At 47.6% G+C, this 20,049-nt stretch overlaps 1 protein-coding gene across 5 annotated transcripts; it reads right to left on the bottom strand.

Annotated features, from left to right (window-relative positions):
• Window positions 1-697: 697 nt before the first annotated feature.
• On the bottom strand, window positions 698-17,162 carry cspp1a (centrosome and spindle pole associated protein 1a). Of its 5 annotated transcripts, none has more exons than XM_023794439.2 (34): window positions 16,923-17,162; window positions 16,629-16,651; window positions 16,186-16,282; window positions 15,494-15,604; window positions 13,449-13,542; window positions 13,236-13,363; window positions 12,942-12,965; window positions 12,538-12,615; window positions 12,178-12,255; window positions 11,597-11,910; window positions 11,450-11,506; window positions 11,195-11,293; window positions 10,783-10,874; window positions 10,120-10,216; window positions 9,784-9,841; window positions 9,124-9,455; window positions 8,847-8,965; window positions 8,511-8,601; window positions 8,179-8,296; window positions 7,091-7,238; window positions 6,597-6,740; window positions 6,396-6,502; window positions 5,694-5,843; window positions 5,315-5,458; window positions 5,098-5,211; window positions 4,880-4,946; window positions 4,473-4,602; window positions 2,204-2,322; window positions 1,994-2,122; window positions 1,873-1,913; window positions 1,714-1,777; window positions 1,409-1,563; window positions 1,090-1,231; window positions 698-998 (listed from the first exon to the last, which is right to left on the bottom strand). In XM_023794439.2, exons 4-34 carry the CDS (start codon window positions 15,590-15,592, stop codon window positions 808-810), a joined length of 3,723 nt encoding a protein of 1,240 aa, XP_023650207.2. In that variant the 5' UTR covers window positions 15,593-15,604; window positions 16,186-16,282; window positions 16,629-16,651; window positions 16,923-17,162; the 3' UTR covers window positions 698-807. The 5 variants fall into 5 exon arrangements, with proteins under 5 accessions (XP_023650207.2, XP_023650210.2, XP_023650208.2 ...); XM_023794442.2 differs by having other exon boundaries at window positions 1,090-1,228; XM_023794440.2 differs by having other exon boundaries at window positions 16,195-16,282.
• Window positions 17,163-20,049: the final 2,887 nt, after the last annotated feature.

Below are 20,049 nucleotides of genomic sequence, written 5' to 3'. Positions count from 1 at the left end.
TAAGGCCCTAAATCTGCAACTGCTCCATCCTGGGTATGACGCTAATCTGCATCCAGCCCTGCAAGCAGGTCCTCCAACTCACAGGGGAAATTCCACATGGTTCCACTCCATTTGAAGTAGTGTGGTGCTGAGGTATCACCGGCCGCACGGCTGCACTCGGGTTCACATTCCTGAGGTGGCTCGTCGTGGGGGGGGGGGGCGGGGTGTGGCTATCAGAGCGCACTGTTTACCTCTAAGTGCCCGATTCACATAAAATCCTGAAAGGTCTTTATTCTGCACATCTCTGCTAAAAGGAATCCTGTTTTAAAAACATCTGGAAAAGAGGTTTATACCAGCCAGCATGTAGGGGCCCTGCAAAAGGAGATGCTTCACTTAAATCTCCATCGCTATCCGTAACTCTGAGAGAGGCCCTGTTCAAACTGTGCTGCCTCAAATTCATATTTTGATAGTTGTAAATAGGAATAGCCATTAACATTGCCATTGATTTTCTGTTAATACGCCACTTCCCAGATCATCTGTGTAAAAATGGCATTTTTCCCACTTATCTGTAGATATTTTAACCTCATTTTTATGATTTTTTTTTTGTAATGACTGAATTTTGTGCTAAATTAACATAAAAACTATACAAATGAGAGGAGGCCATTCGGCCCATCGAGCTCGAAATTAGACCTTAGCCTTAGAGCACTGACAAAAGGTACAGAATTTAAAAATACCATTTAATTTTTACGGCAGCACACAATACATACAAATAAATACATTTTACTCACTAAATGTCTGTCTGTTACTCAAACTGAGTGCAGTATGGCCTCAGCCATGGTAGGTGGACGGACCTTCCCAGCTGGGCAAGCTGCTCTGGGCACGACGTTTCACCGTGTCCGAGGTGCCCGGTCTCAGCCAGGGCTCCGTGGCGACCGTATCCATGGAGAAGCGCCTGTCCAGTGGGGACTGCAAGACACGCAGGGCTGGGTCCGCCCCTTCGTCAGCCAGCGTGTTCAGACCTGGGAAGGACTGGCTCGTCACTGTGCTGTGGCTATGTGGACAGCTCAACACCCCCCCCCCCCCGATTTGAAGCACAGCCAGGAGACCCACCAAGCTCCCAGCGGTACAGATCCTCCAGGTCCCTCATCCTCTGCCGGTTCTGCTCGTTGAGTTGCTCTATGTTGAGGCTGGTCCCAGAGCGCGGAGAGCCAGTGTCCCGATGGCCAGCTGCCCGGCCAGAGGTCCGTGGCTGCTGGAGACAAGCGCCCACACCACAGGTAATGTTGGGAATAACTTCTGTAGCATTCAATGGCTGTTTTGTCCACCCAACAGGGAGGATGAAGGCTGAATACAACTGAGGACATCAAAATGGCCACTTCTTCCAGCAAGTATGGATCTGACAACCTTGTGGCTCAGTCGAACTCCCCACCTGCCGGAAAGAAGCAAAGTCTTGCCGGTTTGCCTCTTGTCCGGGCCTCCTGGGGTCACTCCCTCTTCTCCTCACCAGGTGCATCTCCTCTCCTGGCCTGCTGGAGGCGTTCTGTTCCCATTCGTACGGAACTGGCATTATGCCCTCATTGGGCTCTACAGTCAGAGGCACAGTGAGTGACGAGGCACAGTGAATGCAGGTAACCGGACAACCAATCCTAGCCTCCTGTCCCAAACCACCCAATCACATGCTCGCTTGTCGATGGCTCCAGGTTCGCCCCCGAAACCCCCCCTCCCAGGACTCACTGAGAAACATGCTGTGTGACTGCAAAGGAGAGCTCCGCATGGCATCGGCGACAACACCCATCATCTGAGATGGAGATACAAAGAATGAAAAACAAAAGGGTTTAAACACTGCTGCGTGGTGAGAGCTGAGCCGCAGAGAGCGTGTTCAGTAAGACTTACTGGGGGAGGGGCAGACCGCTGAGTCAGGGGAACGTGGGGACCTGGGGAGGTACATGGAGGGGGATTACAGCAGCTGTGATGGGAGAGCGCCCCCTGCTGGGTCTCCAGGGATCCAGCTTACCTGCAGCATCTGCCCTCCTCACCCTGCGCTGTTGCCCCCTCAGTAAGGCCTGCTGCTGTATCTCCAGGCTCTGCTCGTCGGTGGGGGGGTCTGGGTACCTGTGCTGCACCTCCTCCCGACTCTCACCGTCTGTACCGACACACGCGATGTTAGGGACGCCGCTCTGACTCCACAGACTCACCCCTCCACTCTGGTCACTGGGAAACGCGCCTCTGTACTTAAGCTGGTTGAAGTCATGGATGTTCTGCAGGTTCATGGGCCTCTTGACAGGAGCCTGCTGGCGCATGCGGGCCATGTCAAACACGTCCACAGGGGGGCGCTCCCTTAACCTAAAGGGCCACAAGCAAAGATCACTGCATGTAGTTGGGATATAGCATGACCATTGATCAGCAGGATGGGTATGGGGGGGGGGCAGGAGAGTTCAGAAATTGCACATAGAGATAGGGTAGCCAGAGCCAACCAACCATTCCATTTTACTTCGCAAATGCTTCTACCCAAGCAACATAGATTTTTTGAGAACTCGGGGTCAGATGGTCCCTGGAGGGTTAACGGCCTTGCTCAGGGGCTCAATGGTGACATCACTCTGTCAGCAACCTTCCGATCACAGGTATGGTGTCCTAACCTGCTGAGCTACACACTTCCCCAAAAACAATCATGCTTGTCTGAGCCACATTCGAACCAGCGACCTAAGGATCTCAGTGCTGGTTCCAACAGGATTTCAAAATAAAGATTATTGTGATTCACTTTTCAGTCTTTCCTCTGTCATACCTCTAATCTAATCTAATGAACTGCATTATAACTACATTTAAAATTATATGTTTTATATATTTATTTTATAGGAACAGTTTTGGAAGACCCTTGTCCGTTCCAGCATGACTGTGCCCCAGTGCACAAAGCAAGGTCCATAATGACACGGGGTGAGTTTCCCGAAGCTTTCTTAATGCTAAGTTATTCGTAAGTTCCATCTTTTAACATAGAACTTAGGAACGACGTAGTGTTAAGAAGGTTTCGGGAAACTCACCCATGGTCAAGTGAGTTTGGTATGGAAGAACTTGACTGGCCCACACAGACCTCAACCCCCATCAAACACCTTTGGGATGAACTAGATGGAGATTGTGAGCCAGACCTTCATGTCCAACATCAGTGCCTGACCTCACAAATGCTCTTCGGGATGAATGAGCAAAAACTCCCACAGACATACTCCAAAGTCTTGAGGAAAGCCTTCCCAGAAGAGAGGAAGCTGTTATAGCTGCAAAGGGGGAACCAGCTCCATATTGATGCCTATGGATTTAGAATGGGATGCCATAAAGGGTCCTGTAGGTATAATGACCAGCTGTTCCAATACTTTTGTCCTTATATTGTGTGTATAAATAATTCAGGTGGTCACAGTTAGCACTTTAACGTGTGCGATTAATTTAAAAAAAAAAAAAAAAGAAAACCTCGCACAGCATACCATACAGCCCCAGAAATGCATTTATTGAGTTTTCTGTACCACATTGTTCATCTGCTCCCATCATATTTTTGGGCGTTTCAGGTTACTGTAGTCACTTTCTGAGCAGAAGCCCGATTTGGATAAGTAACCCTCGTTTTATTCAGTTGATATACATTGCTTAAAGTGAGAAAACGAAGAAAATGCCAAATCCTTTAATAACAAAATAAAGTCCTTTGCTTTTTATCGCTCATTACATATATCTTTTAAATGGTGAATTTGACTCCTTCAAAATTTCCTTCTTAAAAGGTATCCATAAGTAGATGTGCAAAACATACATACATAGAAACATTGTCTCTTCTTGCACTTTAATTCATTTTTAAAAATGTAAGTTCCGTGCAGAAGTCACTCTCACTAGTAATGTAATATAATATCTGTCTATAGTTCTAATATAATCAAGGTCTATTTTCCTGCCATTTCCCTTGTCACTTTCTTTGTACTGTATCTTGCCCAACCTATTTCTTTCCTTTCCTTTAAACAGTTATAGTAGTGATTCATAGTAAATTTTGTGTCATCACATTTTGCCATTTATTTATTTAAGGCATATACAAAGTCAAGCCTGTTACAGGATTGTCTACCAGAGAAGTCCTGTACTTGAACAACTGTTTTAACAGTAGTAAGATGCTGACTTATTGTTCGATAACGTAATGATGTATCTGATCAACAATACATTTTTTCCTGTAGGTGAACAGTCACAATGTATTTTTAACAAATATGACTGAACATGCGATTAATCGCTGTTTATGTGGTTAATCGTGATTACAAAAATTAAACTGACTGCCAGCCCCAATATACATTTCATTTATCTATTAATTTTAAATGAATTACTGCTCTTTTCTTGCATCAAACCCTTCTCACCTCTGCAGTCCTCTGCTCTACCATGTGAGCTATCGAAGGAGGACCATTAGCTGCTGATGGCCTCACATGAAGCTCCATCCATCACCCATGCCGGACCCTCACTACATGACCCTGCCTGGTGCCCCAGCGTACCGCAGGCTCCCGGGACTCTCCAGATCCTCTGTCCGCACACGCTGCTGCAGCTGCTCCTCCAACACCCTCTGCTTGCTGCGCAGTTGTCTGCGCAGGGCTGACAGTTCCCTGACGACACCGGAGTCTTCCTCTGACAGGGGCAGATGGTGGATCTCAGTACTGTGCAGCACAATAGAGCTGCTCACTGGATGCAGGGTTAATAAAACTGTAATCAGTGGGTTCTCATCTCTGCCCAAGCCTTTTTGGGGCCTTAAAGTTTGAATAACGTAGTTGTCATGTCCCTTCCCATTCTGATAATGATAAGATGTGGTGCCCCCTGGTGGCTGCTGGGCCTTAAGCGGCCGCTTACTTATGGTTACGCAGGGCAACCAGTGGTGTGCAGGGTAGTGAAGGTGGGGGTACAATACCTTTTGCCCTCTGCTGGTTCCTGTGAGCAGGCACCGGTGGCGAGGGCGGGGCAGGGACAGAGCTCTCCTGGGGAGGAATTGCACATGCAGCCAGAGTGACCCTCATCCCATAAGCCTCAGCGAGTGATCCGAGCATCAAGATGTGGCCGTATCACGCGACCCCATGCCGGCTACGGCTTCTCATTGTGACGTATCAGCCTACAGACTGCATCACTCACAGAAAGTACAGACGCGGAGTGGGGGGTGTCTGAGGAGGGCGGGGGCACTGTGCGCTGACCAGTCAGCTTCTTCTGCAGAGTTGGTATGGGTGGCGATGGCTCCCTGTGAACCTTCTGTGGGGAAAAAACAGGGCAGATGTCAGGACCGTGCGAGATCCACGATGGAGAGACTCAGAGCTCTCAAGCAAAGGCCTGCAGTGAAAAGTCTGAGCCACACCTCCTCCAACCGCGCCTGCCTCTCCCGCTCATACTGCTCCTTCAGTGTGGCACTCAGCCGCTCCTCCTCCTCACGCGTCTTCCTCTCGGCCTCTCTGCGTCGCTGCTCCGCCTGCCTGACCAGCTCGTCATTTTTGGCCATTTGCTGGGGGGGGGGGGGGGGGTAGGATTAAAGAGAAATGCTTTTCACCAGCAGACCATTACACTGGCCACACTATCCCCCTCTTCCTCCCTGTACCTGTGAATCATTCCCAGTAACCCCAGTGTAGCCCTGTAGCCTGGGACGCAAGGAGGCCATGAACACGACTCCTGGAGCGTTTAATCAGCCAGGAGTCACTGTGACAGTGATTAGTCAGGCATCACCAAGCGGAGCCACACACCTCCTGCTCCTTGCGCTTCCTCTTCTCCTGCTCCTCCTCATACTCCCACTGGATGCGAGCTCTCTGCTCAGCCAGCCGCCTTTCCTCCTTCTCATCTTCCAGCCGGAGACGATCTTGTTCCTCCGCCTCCCTGCGCCTCTTCTCCTCAATCTGTGAACCCCGCCCCACACAGGACGCACGTGCTCAGTGCAGATGCCTCATGACCCAACAGTCCCTCACATTCCTCAGACATTGTTCAGAAAGGAGCTTCCAGGAGACACTGGGAGATGCAGTTGTATTCATGAGGAGCGGACTGCAGCTGATATTTGCACTGCTTTCTTCAACAGAAGGGTCAATGCAGGAGTAGCAGGAAAGCTGTGAATATTAGAGTTAAATGCTTAAAAGTCACCAATGGATACAAATAAAGGCTGCCTGATCTTTGTAAATCATTCCAGTAAAAATGGACATACACAGGAGTTGTGATTGGTGTGATGTTCAAAATCTGTTTGGCTGGTTCTCCAGGTTCAGAAGCAGAGATCACAATTCCAGCTTTACAAGCTTTTCAAGTCTTACGTGGCATGAAGCACTTCCTGTTTAGTTACCCAATCTGAGCACTTAAAAGGGCAGAATGTCACAAGCCTGCCATCTCAGGTTGTCCTCGTACTTCTCTTAAAGGGGCAGGCTGTCCTTATACCACTCTTAAGGGAGCAGAATGTCACAAACCTGCTGTCTCAGGATGTCCTTGTACCTCTCTTGTTCCTGAAGTTGCTGCGGAGTAGGTAGGTCCACAAAGACGTTGCCCCTGGCGAAGGGCGATGCATGGGAGCAGCCTGGTGAATGAAAAGGAGCTTCAGCAGGCTGTTACCTTCAGAGAAACATCTCCCAGAGTGTGAGCAGAGCGTGGGCCTTTCCGACCCCTCCCACCTGACATCCCATTTCCCGAGGGAGCGGCATCCTGCCCTCGAGGAGCCGACACCTTGGCGTCCGCCTGACCAGCTGCCCCCTGGTCCTGAGCGCCTGGGGTCACATACGCCTCCTTGTTGGACCGGTTCATCTGCTTCAGGTCAGCTGGGTACACACAAGTCAGTACTGCTTCTTCCAGCTTTCACCACGTGTACCATTAATGTGAGCTACCTCAAGCTGGTTGGATAGCCCACTATAGAACTGGATTGATACCAAAATTGACTATGGTATCTTGGTATCCATTTAAATATTATATTGCTTTGAAATAAGCAGGCCTATTTATGAAAACAACGGTATCTTATAGTTTTAACCGTATCAGTAAAATATGAATAGATTAATCACATAGGAGCATGGAACTGGCAGATAAGGAATACCCAAACACAACAGCCCCCACTAAGGCAGTATTACTCCTGCGCAGGCAGTGTGGAGTCACGAGGAGGACGGTGCTCCCGTACTGAGGAGGTTCCCCTGATGGTCTTTGAGGGGTGCTCCGCCCCCTCCCTTCCCCCAGGGGTTGTAGGCCTTCATCTCAGCTTGCAGCCGGGTCTCGTAGCGCTCCCTCTCCGCCTCCTCCTGCCTACGGCGCTCCTCCCTCTCCTGGATCTGCAGAGAGTCACAGCATGGGAGTCTGCTGCTTAACGGGCGTCAGAGTAAGAACACGGTCAGAACATTGTTCTAGATCAGGGGTCTCAAACTCCGGTTCTGGAGAGCTACTATCCAGTAGGTTTTCTATCGTACCCGGCTTCTGATGAGCCTGACCTGGCCCTGGTATTTACCTGAGAACAGGTGTGGCTCATCAGAAGCCGGGTATGATTGAAAACCGACTGGATAGTAGCTCTCCAGGACCGGAGTTGGAGACCCTTGTTCTAGATTCTCGGATGTGGGGTACAGATAGTTATTACGCATGAGGTCAGTCTTTAGGGTTGATATTAAGATTGTGATCAGAGGAGAGTTGACAGGACTGTCTGGACTCTTCATTCACTCAAGATGCTCTCCAGAAAACAAAGCAGGCATTGGCTGTTCTAGACCATTTCAACTGGGGGGCCAGACTGGAACCAGTTGTTCTGTTATAGGGGGCAGATGCATTTGACCTTAATGTCCTCCAAGGATTACATAGCTTGTCAGCATTAAGCAAAAGCCAATTTTGGAAACCGAAAAATTATTTATGCAGTGCTTTGCAGTTACACTCATGGCAGTGTGCTGGGCCCCCTTGCTGAACTCTGCCTGGAACATGAACATCCAGCCATTCACAGCTCCAGTTCACAGACGATACCACCATTGTGGGTCTGATCACTGACAACAAGTCAGTCTGCAGAGTGGTGCAAGAATACCTTCTCTGTCAACATCAACAAGACCAGGGAGAGAGTTGTGGTATTCAGGAGACAGGAGGCAAAGCATGCTCGTGGTGTGATGCTGCCATTATTTATCGTTATTCGTTGTTAATGTTAACAGACAGCCTGTAGGGGGCACCCATCACCCGTTACGCGACAGCCATCCCAAACAGCCTGTCCTGCTGTGGGATGTTGGGTTAGGGTTGGGTTACCTGCTGCCTGAGCGCGTCCTGGTAGCTGATCACACTTTCCTTCGACCGCCTGCGCAACCGCCCTGGCATGGCAGCGATGCCACTGTCACCCGACACCGGCCCGGACTGCCAAGCGGCTCTGTCGCAAAGACACTTGTTTGGTTAACAAATTCCATGTGTACTTTCCATGTCACTGTCACTGAACAGTTAATCACCCAACAGGATGGCAGTGACAGACTGACTGATAATATTCTCGCCACAGGAACACAGGGAGTGTGTGCATTCAGAAGGCACATGTCCATTGTCAGTGTGTGATGCACTATGCCGTTCTTATTGTGCTGATAAAGTCTTACTGTGGCACGGATTCCGCATGGCCCAGCTGACCCTGAGGATGCTCGGGTGCAAAGAAGGTCCCAGCACGGGCTCCGCCTCCAGCTGGCCCGCCTATTGGAGGATCAAACAGCAACGAGTTAAGAGACGGACCACATAGTCAGACTCACCCCAGCAAGTTTCTGCTATAAAGTTATAAGGGTGTTGATTGGAAAAGAATATAGTCAAGCAGATGATTGGCGGAAGAGGCCAACCTATTGGAGGCCAGCCTGTTGGAAGCCAGCCTATCAGAACTCACGTTATGAAGCACAGCGGAAACTGCCCCCGCCCCTCCACAAAGCCAGGTGCTCAGTGCTCACCAATGGCCGAACTCAGGTCCAGGGGGTTCCGTACTCCATAGTAAAAGTAGGCCTGGTCAAAAGGAGTTCTGTACGCCTCAGTGACCGTGGGAGGAGCAGGAGGGGGAACACTGTGGATTCTGAAGAACAGAACAAACACTGTGTATGTGGTATTGTAGAAACGCCTGGTAGCCCCATGGGGGCACTGCTCACCATACAGCACCCCCCGAAAGCAAAATACTGTAATTCCCATTCACACTCTGTACATTCATATGCAGAGAAAGACATGTTGACATACTGAGAGGCAGCAATTTCTCCCAGAGTGCTAGACAGGTTCTTGTGGAGGTCTTCGGACTGAGCCAGCGGAATGAGCCCATTGCCCATCAGGCCCGCTGTGGCTCTAGTGCCCGCCAGTGCCTCTAGGGCAGCACTGTAGTCCAGCAGGGGAGACTGGAAGGCTAGGAGTGGCCTGGCTGGGGGGGCTTTCTCCTTTGTGTCCAGAGGGGGCTTCTCCTTGGGGGGCCTCACAGCAGTATTACTACTTCTTATTCCCAGTCCTGGTCTGCTTGGGACATCACGTGTGCTGTCCTGCTCATGGCTCACTGCCCCGAAATGCTTGATGCGGTCAGGCTGTGGGGTAAAACATTTACCGAAAATACAGAGTCAGCCACTTGACGTGGCCTAATGATTTAATATAGCGTTTTCCAACCAAATCCTCGGAGACCCCCAGACAGTCCACATTTTTGCTCCCTCTCAACTCTGAACACACACCTGTACCAGGTATTCGATGTTCTTCATTGGCTGTGAGCTGGGAGGGAGCAAAAATGTGGACAAAATGTGGGAGTCCCTGAGGACTGGGTTAAGAAAAACTGATTTAATGATACAGGAAGCATAGAATCAGAATCAGGGACTGCATCTCTGCACTCTTTTCTGCGAGTCAAACCCACAGCAGATTCACCTGCTTTTCTGGGTCGACAGCTCCTGTGGCAGCAACCTTGAGCTCCAGCTCCTTCTCTCTGTCAAAGAAAGCAGCATGAGGCTTAAAAAGGATCAAGCTCACAGCACAAAGGGACCCCTGATCCTGTTCACAGTAACACGCTTCTTTGCTCAAGACGCCCGTCGCACAACCCCGAGAGCTCATCGGCCCAAAGACACCATCTGTCCGTCTCTGTGAGGTTTACCACCCCTGTCTGCGCTCTCGATTCCAGGCCAAATCTAGCAGAAACCGCACATGGTGACAGAACGTGAGCCTATGAGCCCGACACAAGCCCGGCTCCAGTCCGGGAGTGCGTACCTCTTCCTGTTCCTCTGCTGCTCCGCGATCTGCTCCAGCAGCTCCTGTCTGTATCGCTCCTTCTTCTTCTGCATGGTCATTTGTCCCTCAGCAGCCCCTGCCATGCAGATCGCCACAGCCTTACTGCGGGAGCCTACCCCAATAACACCCGGCGTCGGAGAGCTCAAGGCTCGACTTTGTGACAGAAACGGGGTCAAAGAACCGCATGCTTACCACGGGACCCCGGTCCAGCCCCTTCAGACAGTGGAGCTTCGATATTAAGCCCGACGGTATTCTTGCATTTAAAAGCCACCAGCATATGCTATCACACACAAGCCATCCATGCAAAAGAGACATGGCCTGGATGGACCTCAGCAGTGAGTCTGTACACATCTCCAGCCTGAACTAGCTTGACATGCTCCAAGCTTTAAATGCTGCAAGTATGTTTTGCTATAATTACAGGGCGGCTAAAAGACACGATGGCATGAAAGGATTAACGAAACAGAAAATGAAAGAAGATGGAAGGCAGGCCTTATAAGCAGGCATCGTCGCTGCGGCACTTCTGCAGGACAGATGATGCTTGAAGCAAGACAGAAGATGTTTAAGATGTCCGGCGGAAAAATGGCGGCGCTCACACAGCATGAGGGAAGAAGCCACGGCACGTCGAGACCCCGGCGCTCTTACCGATCATCAGTCCGGTGGCAAACTGCATCCGGTCCCTGCCGCCGGCTGACCCGGACCTCTCCGTGCCCTTCGCCTCCACAGGCACCCGCAGCCTGACACACAAGCGCATCCGCAGGTTACCGCGGCGATGTTTCCAAGAAGGAGACTCACTCCTCAGCCTCTGAGTCAGGCGTGCCGGATCGATACGATCCCACCGACAGGATTGCTGACTGCATCTGGCCCATTAGTGTTAATCAAGCTGTCGCTTCCCTGTGAGTAACCTCTCAAAGAAAGCAGCATCGTCCAATAACTGACCATCACATTGAGTCAATAAAGCCCCAATCTTCTGGTTTAAGAAACGGCCTTATTGGCCAACTTCTCATTTCACCTGGTGATTTATTTTTTTTTAGTTATCTGAAGGCGGGACACGTACGCATGTTTGGGTGTCACAGGTGCCATCTTCCGGGTGTCCTCTGTATTCTCCCCATCAGGAGCATCGGGGGGCTGATGCCTTCTCCTCCCCTGAGGAATTCTGGGAAATTAATAAGTAAATATTTTTGACGACTGTTTCCTCACCATCGGTAAAAGTGAGGGACCACAGATCTAACAGCTGGGGGTGAGTGGGCACTGAGGGCATGCTGCCCACACACCCACTGCCTCATCCTCTGCGGCGGCGTCAGAGGGGCACCTGGTCTGAGCAAAGGCTCGTGTTTCTGCATAATCCTCCAGGTCTTCTGTTCCATCTCTGTGAAATGAGACCAGAAGCGGGATTGGAGGGAGGCACAGGAGACAGGGCACACTGTATGACATCAGCAGGACACCCGTGGGGCAGGACCTGTCTGGGGCCCGGGTCCGCCGCCCCCTCATCTCCACTCGGCCGTGCTGGCGGCCCAACCGAGGCCGTCTCTTGGCCAGATGATCCCACTCGTCCTCCGAGAAGTCCATCCCGGAGTCGTCCTCCTCTCGGGGTGCACGGGGAGTCCCCTCGTCTGGCCCCCGGCTCCCGCCCCCCCCTGGCCGGGGCCTCCGCTCAGCTTCCGTCAAGGTGGCGGCATCCCTCCTCGATGGCTGGTGCAGGTCGACTTCTGAGGCCCCCAGACCGACAATCTGCATGTTTCTGGAAGCTGAGTGAGGATCAGCATCACCGACCTGCAGCAAGGGAAGCCATTTGGACCCAGAATGGCCAAAAAAAGCAATTAACTGAACAGTACTTTTGTACTGAAGATTTTCTTACATTATACTGCATTAGCATGATGTCTATTGTGCTTGCAGTTCATATTCATGTCTTTTGCCATCTAAAAGTAGCATTAGGGTACTTTAAGGACCTGTACTTTTCAGGTTGCACATTCAAGTGCAGATTTCTAATGCAGGGCCCTTCAAATCTCATGTCAAGCAGTTGCATTCTGGGAAATGTACCTGCACAGCCCTGACTTTTTCTCCAAGACCCCTAAGGAACTGATTGTACTCATGGTTCCTTTCAATTCTTAATTTCTCCTGGGAAACGTAGAACAAACAGTGCATTACCGTACTGACAGACACTTAAACACCATCAACTGAACAGTGCATGAAGAATCCATGAAATATTCAGTTAAATGGTTCCAGGCACTGACATTTTTATTCTTGCATTAATGATGATTCCTGTGCACACCCTTTAAAGCATCAGGTGACCTATTCTGATAGCAGGCATGACCAGCCCATTGAAGGTGGCCAGAGTTGGCGCCCCCTGCCTTTCCCTATAAACCCATTTGGTCAATGCCCATGTGGTCAGATGGCTACCTTAGCAGACTTCCTCTCGCCAATGGGTAGCGAAAGGCCGAGGTGCTGGCTGGGCTCAATCGTGCTCTGATTGTTTTTCTATAAAGCATAGGGAGACAGTCCTTCAACTCAATGGTAATTGTGGAGGTAATGAAAAGATATGTGGATGTCAGACCCAGTTAAATTTAGACTTGCTCCAGAGCATTAACACAGTACGCACACCAGCTGGACCAGTGACCGATAGCCCAATGATTCTGGTGCAGCAGATGCCCCTATGGACACTGACAGGAAACTTCTCCTTCCAGGGTACCGTCCACATGACCTTTGATCATGAAAATCCATAAAACCCAGACTAATTTAATCATCAGTCCCAGCATTATGCAGGAAACACTAACTAGTAGGGGAATAGAGAATAAACACACTACCTCCTTCCTCGGTCTGGAAGTTTCCTGCAGGTTGGTAAGAGAAACAGATACACTGTGACCTCCTTCGTCACTGAGCAGCATTTTTCAATGCACCAGCAGGGGGCCTCATTTCACTACTTCATTGTTCAATAATCTGATTCGGTCACATCAAATGACTCCCACACAATTCTCAGTCACCACATCAGTTGTCATACATTCAGTCTTTCATCATTTAATGTCCCCTCGTCTGATTTAACACGACATACTTCAGCTAAGGGCCCCTTTCAGTTCAGACGCCCCTTCGCTGGAGGTTACCTGAGCCATGTAGCGCCGATAATCCAGCCGCAGCTCCTGCTGCAGCTGCTGTTTCTTCCTCTCGTAATCCCCCCCCAAAGGCAAACTGGCCCCAAAGACGTCCCCTGAAAACGAAGGGCCAGGCGTCCCTGTGGCAGGAAGACACACAGTGACACATTTCTGTCCCCCATGATGACAGACTCCAAGCACCCAGACTGCCCCCTGATGCAGTACCTTTTTGCTGAGCTTGCAGACTCGGAGGGGGGGACCTCACGGAGGGGGGAATATTCTCCTTTACTGAAGCTTTGTACGCATCATCACTCAAAGCCTATTTGGAGAAATTACACTCAGGATCATCCACAACACATTTTACACTGATTAACAAAACTATATATATAAAAAAATACACACACACATATATAAATACATACATATATACATATATATCATACACCGTACAGGGCAGAAGTTTGGGCCCACCCTCTGTTTAAAAAAAAAAAAGATACACTGCTGTTTCAAATTTTTGAAAATATTAGAAGAACTTAAAACAAGTGTAATTGACTGGTTTTGAAGTGTGATGTAACAATTTACTGTGCATTGTAAGTGCAATTTAATGAATGCGAGTGTCTAAGAATGAGTTTCATCAGAATAACCAGCCCTTGCCTTTATCACAGCGGCACAGATTCACTGCATCTTTTCCAGCAATTTCAGGAAATAGCTTGTATCCAAATCCTCCCAAACCTTTTCAAACATGCAAACAGTTCGGTCTCATTTGCTAGACGCTCACTTTGAACTTGTTGGTCCAACTCGTCCTATAGGTGGACTTTCATCCATCCACAAGACCTGCTACCTGTGATGAATATTCCAGTGTCTGTGTTTAGCCTGTAGTGTCTTTTTCTTAACACTATGAAGTGAAGGTTTTCTGGCAGCAACTCGACCATGCAGTCCAGTATGCAGTAAAGACACACCGGTTTCCCTCTGTTCACATTAATCGCAGCCCTCAGACCTCTACAGTCATCTTCCGATTTCTTTTGCATGTTACAACCGAGTGTTGATCTTCAGCCTTTGATGTCACTTTTCTTGCCCCAAACCATTTCTGGTCAGTTTCTTTCTGTCAACCTTTTTCCTCTGTTAACAGTCGGTCACTCCATACTTAGAGAAATTTAACTTTCTGGCTAATTGGCGATGAGAGAACCCTTCTTTACTCAAAATTAAAATTTGAGCTCCCTGTTCAATTGTTAGCTGTGCCTTTCTAGCCATTACAAGTATAACAAGTATTTATCAAAAATTCTGATTTATCAGTTGCGATGTAGTACAACAGAAGATTGAAATGAGGAGCAGACAGTGCATTAAACCTCACAAACTGATCTGAGACAAGGCAGACATGTGGCTGTCATTTAGTTTATTAAGACACAATCAGGAGAGGCCAAAAGTAAATTAAGGTCTGACATTAGTAAACAGAATTCCAACACAAAGTGAACGTCAATGCACTGAAGACAGACCTGATATGTCGTCTTCAAAACCAATATTTTCAGCCTCTGTGGCTAAATGATGTGTTAATAAAAGGTATAAAATACTGAAAGCCAGCCAGTTATATTTGTTAAGTATTTCTAGTATTTTCCTTTAATAAATTTGACAAAGCAGTGTATCGTTTATTTATTTATTTTTAATCTGAGGGTGGGCTCAAACTTCTGCCCTGTAATGTGCATATGTACACACACACACACACACACACCCTCTCCCCCAGGTTACGGTGGGGTTATGTTCCGATAAGCCTATCATAAGGCGAAAATGTATTTTAATACAGTACACCTAACCTAACTTAAAAATGCTTAGAACACTTACATTAGCGTACAGTTGGGCAAAATCATTAACACAAAGCTTATTTTATAATAAATAAAATGTTGCGTACCCCATGTAAATTTATTGAATAATGTATTTTGAAAGTGATGAACATTTATTTACCATTTAACATTTCCAAAGACCGTCGTAACCCGGGGAAGACAATGTAGTGTACAAAGTTTCAGGTAAATTTAGAAAAAATGGATGTTGATAATTCTGTGTGTGGAAAAATTTACATTTTGTATATAAACTTTACAGTTTTCTAATCACACTATATTACAAACTACACTTCAATTGCAGCCTATCAAAATGTTCAGGGTTCACAAGTGACTGAAAAGCCCACTTCAAAGAGTGAAACACAATGACCTCCAAGCAGGTGAGTAATATCAGCAAATAGACTGTATATTTATGGTACAGGGATTAAAGGGGGAACACACCCTCAGTTCCATATATGGTGGATCCTGACCGAAACACGCTCTTTCATTGGCCACTTTAGCTTTCTGTTCTTGAAGAGAGCTCTCACAGAGGTTGGCCATTTTTCTCGACGTCTGCATCCCAAAACATGGCAAAAATTTACATTTGCAATGATCCTATAAACAGTTGTTAGACAGATTACATTCGACTATGGGTGACACCCCCTTTTTGATTATTCCAACAGCAACAACCAACTGAATCCCTCCATCTTCCAACCACTCATCCTGGTGGGGGGGTTCTGGGAGGGCCAGCACAGGGCAGATGGGGGGGGGGGGGGGGCACGCACCCTGGAATGCCAGGCCATCTCAGGGCACACAACACACACTCTTATACATTGAGGGCAATTAAAAGACATCAAGTAGTATACTGTAACTGCATGTCTTTGAACTGCAGGAGGAACCCCTCACAACACACACACACACACACACACACACACACACACACACACACAGCCAAGGTGGGATTTGACCCCACAGCCCTGGAGGTGCACGGCCTCAGTGCCACAGTCTGTCCCAACTGCCAACTGCACCCACATCATTTAACGTGCATAATGGTATGATCCCCTCTCACACATTTAAAATTGGAAACTGGAAATTCAAGTCATTTCTAACTTATTAAAAAATAATTAGCCAAAGCCACGAAAGAGAAGATTTACCTCCCGCACCTCATACACAGTGAGGTCAAGAAAGGTCACCGGCAACAGGTCAGGTAGAGCAAAAGCCTCTGGAGGATCCTGTACCGACAGCCACCACCTGTGCCCAGAATGAGAAAATCATACAATAAAACAGCCATCAACATTTCTCACAATCTAAAGAACAGAAAATTTGCTTTCTCAGAAGTGTCTTCAGAAATTATCTAGGTTATCTAAGATGGGTGCTGAGAACAGTGCAATAACATGAAAAGCTCCTTTGAAAAGCACCTTGTGACTTTACATGTTCAAATCCCACATAATATGGTGTTTGCTCAGGCAATATCTAGCTGTGCATTTTAAACATAATAAATTAGCCAAACTATAACCAACTATAAATCAATAAGTGAACCTATCAATAACCAACATTTAAGCAAATTATAACAAACTACAAAACAGATACACATTACCAAGTCGGTTTAATAGAATTCCCCTGAAAAAGAAAATAAATAAAGTGTTAGAGAAATAAATTAGTAATTTACAGAGCAATGGTGGTCTGTCTCTTTAAAACCCGCTACTAGGCAACCGCACTGTACACAGAGTTGCGGGTTAGCTTTACTGCACTACACACTACATAAAAGACAAAAGCAGCCACAACGCAGAAGTTAAACATCTATTCGCAAGACGGGACAGAAACGATGTAAACCGATGAAAGACAACACGCCGCTTATGTAACCGAAGCTGCTACTTAGCCACTAACTTACCTTTAAACCCAATATCGAACTGCGTTAAAGTCTGTGGTCGGAGTAACAATAACTACACTGAAACTGGACAAAAAAGAACAAAACCTGCTTGACTACGGAGAACAGAAGCAGCGTGCCTTTCCCGTTTAAAATGCTTTCATGGATAAAGGTGTCTGTAACGCTGAACCACTAACAGCTGCAGCACATCAAAGCCCCGGCGCTCCGCGAAGCCCCCTGCAGGCCAGGAAGCGTCACAAAGTATCATGCTCGCACAAGGCGGGGTGCCCAGTCGTGGGGGAAAGACGCTATAATTGCAGTTCACAGGCCCCGGGCCGCCACCTGGTGGATGAGTGATGTTACAACGGCGTATGCGATTAACGGGGATTTACGGAGATACACACGGATCAGCTGTGACATTAAAACCGCCAGCCTGATATTGTGAAGGTCCCCCTTCCCCAAATCAGCTCCTGAGGCATGGACTGTGGCATCTGACACCAAGACATGTCTGCAACAATGTTTAGGTAGGTGGTACATGTCAAAGTAACATCCACATGAATGTCAGGACCCAAGATTTCCCAGCAGAACATTGCCAGAGCATCACACTGCCTCTGCTGGCTTGCCTTCTTCCCACAGTGAACCCTGGTGCCATCTCTTCCCCAGGTAAATGACGCACATGGCCACCCACATGATGTAACAGAAAACATGATTCATCAGACCAGGTGACCTCCTTCCATTGCTCCATGGTCCAGTTCTGACGCTCATATACCCATTGTAAGCGCTTTCAGTGGTGGACAGGGGTCAGCACGGTCTACAACTACATAGCCCCATACGCAAGTAAGGCTTGATACACTGTATGTTCAGACACCTTTCTATCATAGCTAGCATTAATCGTTTCACCAATCTGTGTTACAGTAGCTCTCCTGTGTGATCGGAACTGACGGGCTAGCCTTCGCTCCCCATACACATCAGTGAGTCTGGGACACCCATGACCCCATCAGTGGTTCACAGGTTGGCCTTCCTTGGACCACTATTGGTAGCCTATGTGATGACCACTGCATACTGGGAAAACCCCACAAGACCTGCAGTTTTGGAGATGCTCTGACCCAGTCATCTAGCCACCACAATTTGGCCCTTGTCAAAGTGGCTCAGATCCTAACGCGTGTCCATTTTTCCCGCCAACACCCTCAACTTAAAGAACTGACTGTACACTTGCCTAATATACAATCCCACCCTTGACAGGTGCCATTGTAATGCAATAATCAGTGTTATTCACTTCACCTCTCAGTGGTTTTAATGTTATGGCTGATCGGTATATATCAGTGCTAGTTAGCTAACATGGCTTTTAATGCCACCCACCCCATCTTGGTAAATGACCTTCCTACAAAGTTTCTTACTTTCACGTGTAAAGTGTTATTAAAAAGCCCATCAGTGACTGCACAAAGTGCACAAAATTCACACCATATTTTCTTTAATCATATAATTGTTGTGGTTCTGTCTTTTTGTTTGTGTTTATCCAGAACAGTTAATTTATTTAACAATAATGTATAATAGGGACTTATGGTTAATCCAGCTAACTGAGAAGTCGTAATTCTGTGAAACACCCCTCAGTGGCGGACGGACTTTGTGTAACGTCAGTAAATGATATTTTCTGAATTTGAAAGATATTCCGAAATCCGCCACCAGATGTCACTATCTCTATGCACCTTCTATTTATGGTTAAGGGCTCTTGGGTTGACATGAAGAGTTACATGGCGGGTTATTTACGTGTTGACCCCAAGGATGATTCTTTAGAGGTCAATAATCAAGCATGGTACTGTATGGATACAAAATGCTTAAAAACCTGAGAGAGGATCCATTCAGGAGCATGACCGGGAGGAGTCAGAGAACATAGGAGTTTTCTGCATCTAAACCGTTAACGAGACGCGTTTCCTAAATGTTACTTACGTTATTTTGCGCGGCGTGTCTGACCTTGTCCTATAAATATTACAAGTCCCTCAGGGCTCAGCGACTGTTACGGGAGGCCTTCATAATGCTTTTATAATGCCCCAAACATCATAATTTTAATATAGATCTAGCACTACTACAGATGGCGACCAATTCCAAGATTAGACATTTCTGTTATTGCTGCAGTGTACGGTCAGGCTTGTTAATTGTGTATAAATCACCGTCCAGTATAAACGGTCGGTATTTCAACCCATTCCTTATTCAATTATATTTGTTTTCAAGAAAGGAAGATGATGTTTTGTTGTGGAGTGGAAATGTTACTTCTAAATACAACACATGCAAGATTCACCCAATCATCTTTAGGATCTAGACATCTTTATATAGATAGACAGACAGACAGACAGAAAGACAGATAGACAGATAGATAGATAGATAGATAGATAGACAGATAGATAGATAGATAGATAGATAGATAGATAGATAGGCACACACACACCCGTAAGCACTCGGTAGCAGAGGTTGAAGCATTTGGATAGAGAGGCTTCATCTATCTGCTTCACTTGTCCGTTGTTTTGCACAGTGCTGTCTGCCAGTCAGATGAAGGCAGGGTGCCTTTGTTCTGTACATGCAGCTGGTCCTCTAGCTGGTAAAACAGCCAGCACTGCCAATGGCTTGTCAAGCACTCAGATGGCTGACCAGCAGTTCCAGGGTTTGTGGTGGCAGCCTCAGACAGCACCTTCCTTCTGCCGTGGGTGAAGGAGCCCTTTACACGCTCTCAGAAAAAGGGTAAAAATGTGTACCTTTGCTTGTCGCTGGGGCTGTACCCTCAAGGGTCTGCCAGTTGTACCCTTAGCTGAAGGTAAATGTAGCTTTTAAGATACGAAAATTGACTATGAGGGAAATTTCTGTACCATTGATGCCACATTAATGCTGCTTGTACCTTTGGGATGTTCCTCAGAGTCCATTTCTGTACCTTTAAAGGTACAATTACAGGGTACAGCCCCAGTGACAAGAAAAGGTCATTTTACCCTTTTTTCTGAGAGTGATAGTGCCTAAGACTGTACAGGCATCTGTAAGGAGGGATGTTTTATTTCAAGCTCAAAGTCTCACATTTTATGTTCATATCACTCATGAAATTCCCGGCTTGCAATCGTTAGTAAGCTCACTGCATAAAATGAAACGTTCTGTATAGGCCTACCTTATT

This window comes from Paramormyrops kingsleyae, chromosome 15, assembly GCF_048594095.1.
Source record: "Paramormyrops kingsleyae isolate MSU_618 chromosome 15, PKINGS_0.4, whole genome shotgun sequence".
NCBI classification, from domain to species: Eukaryota; Metazoa; Chordata; class Actinopteri; order Osteoglossiformes; family Mormyridae; genus Paramormyrops; species Paramormyrops kingsleyae.
This window is presented reverse-complemented; position numbering and strand designations above follow the sequence as displayed.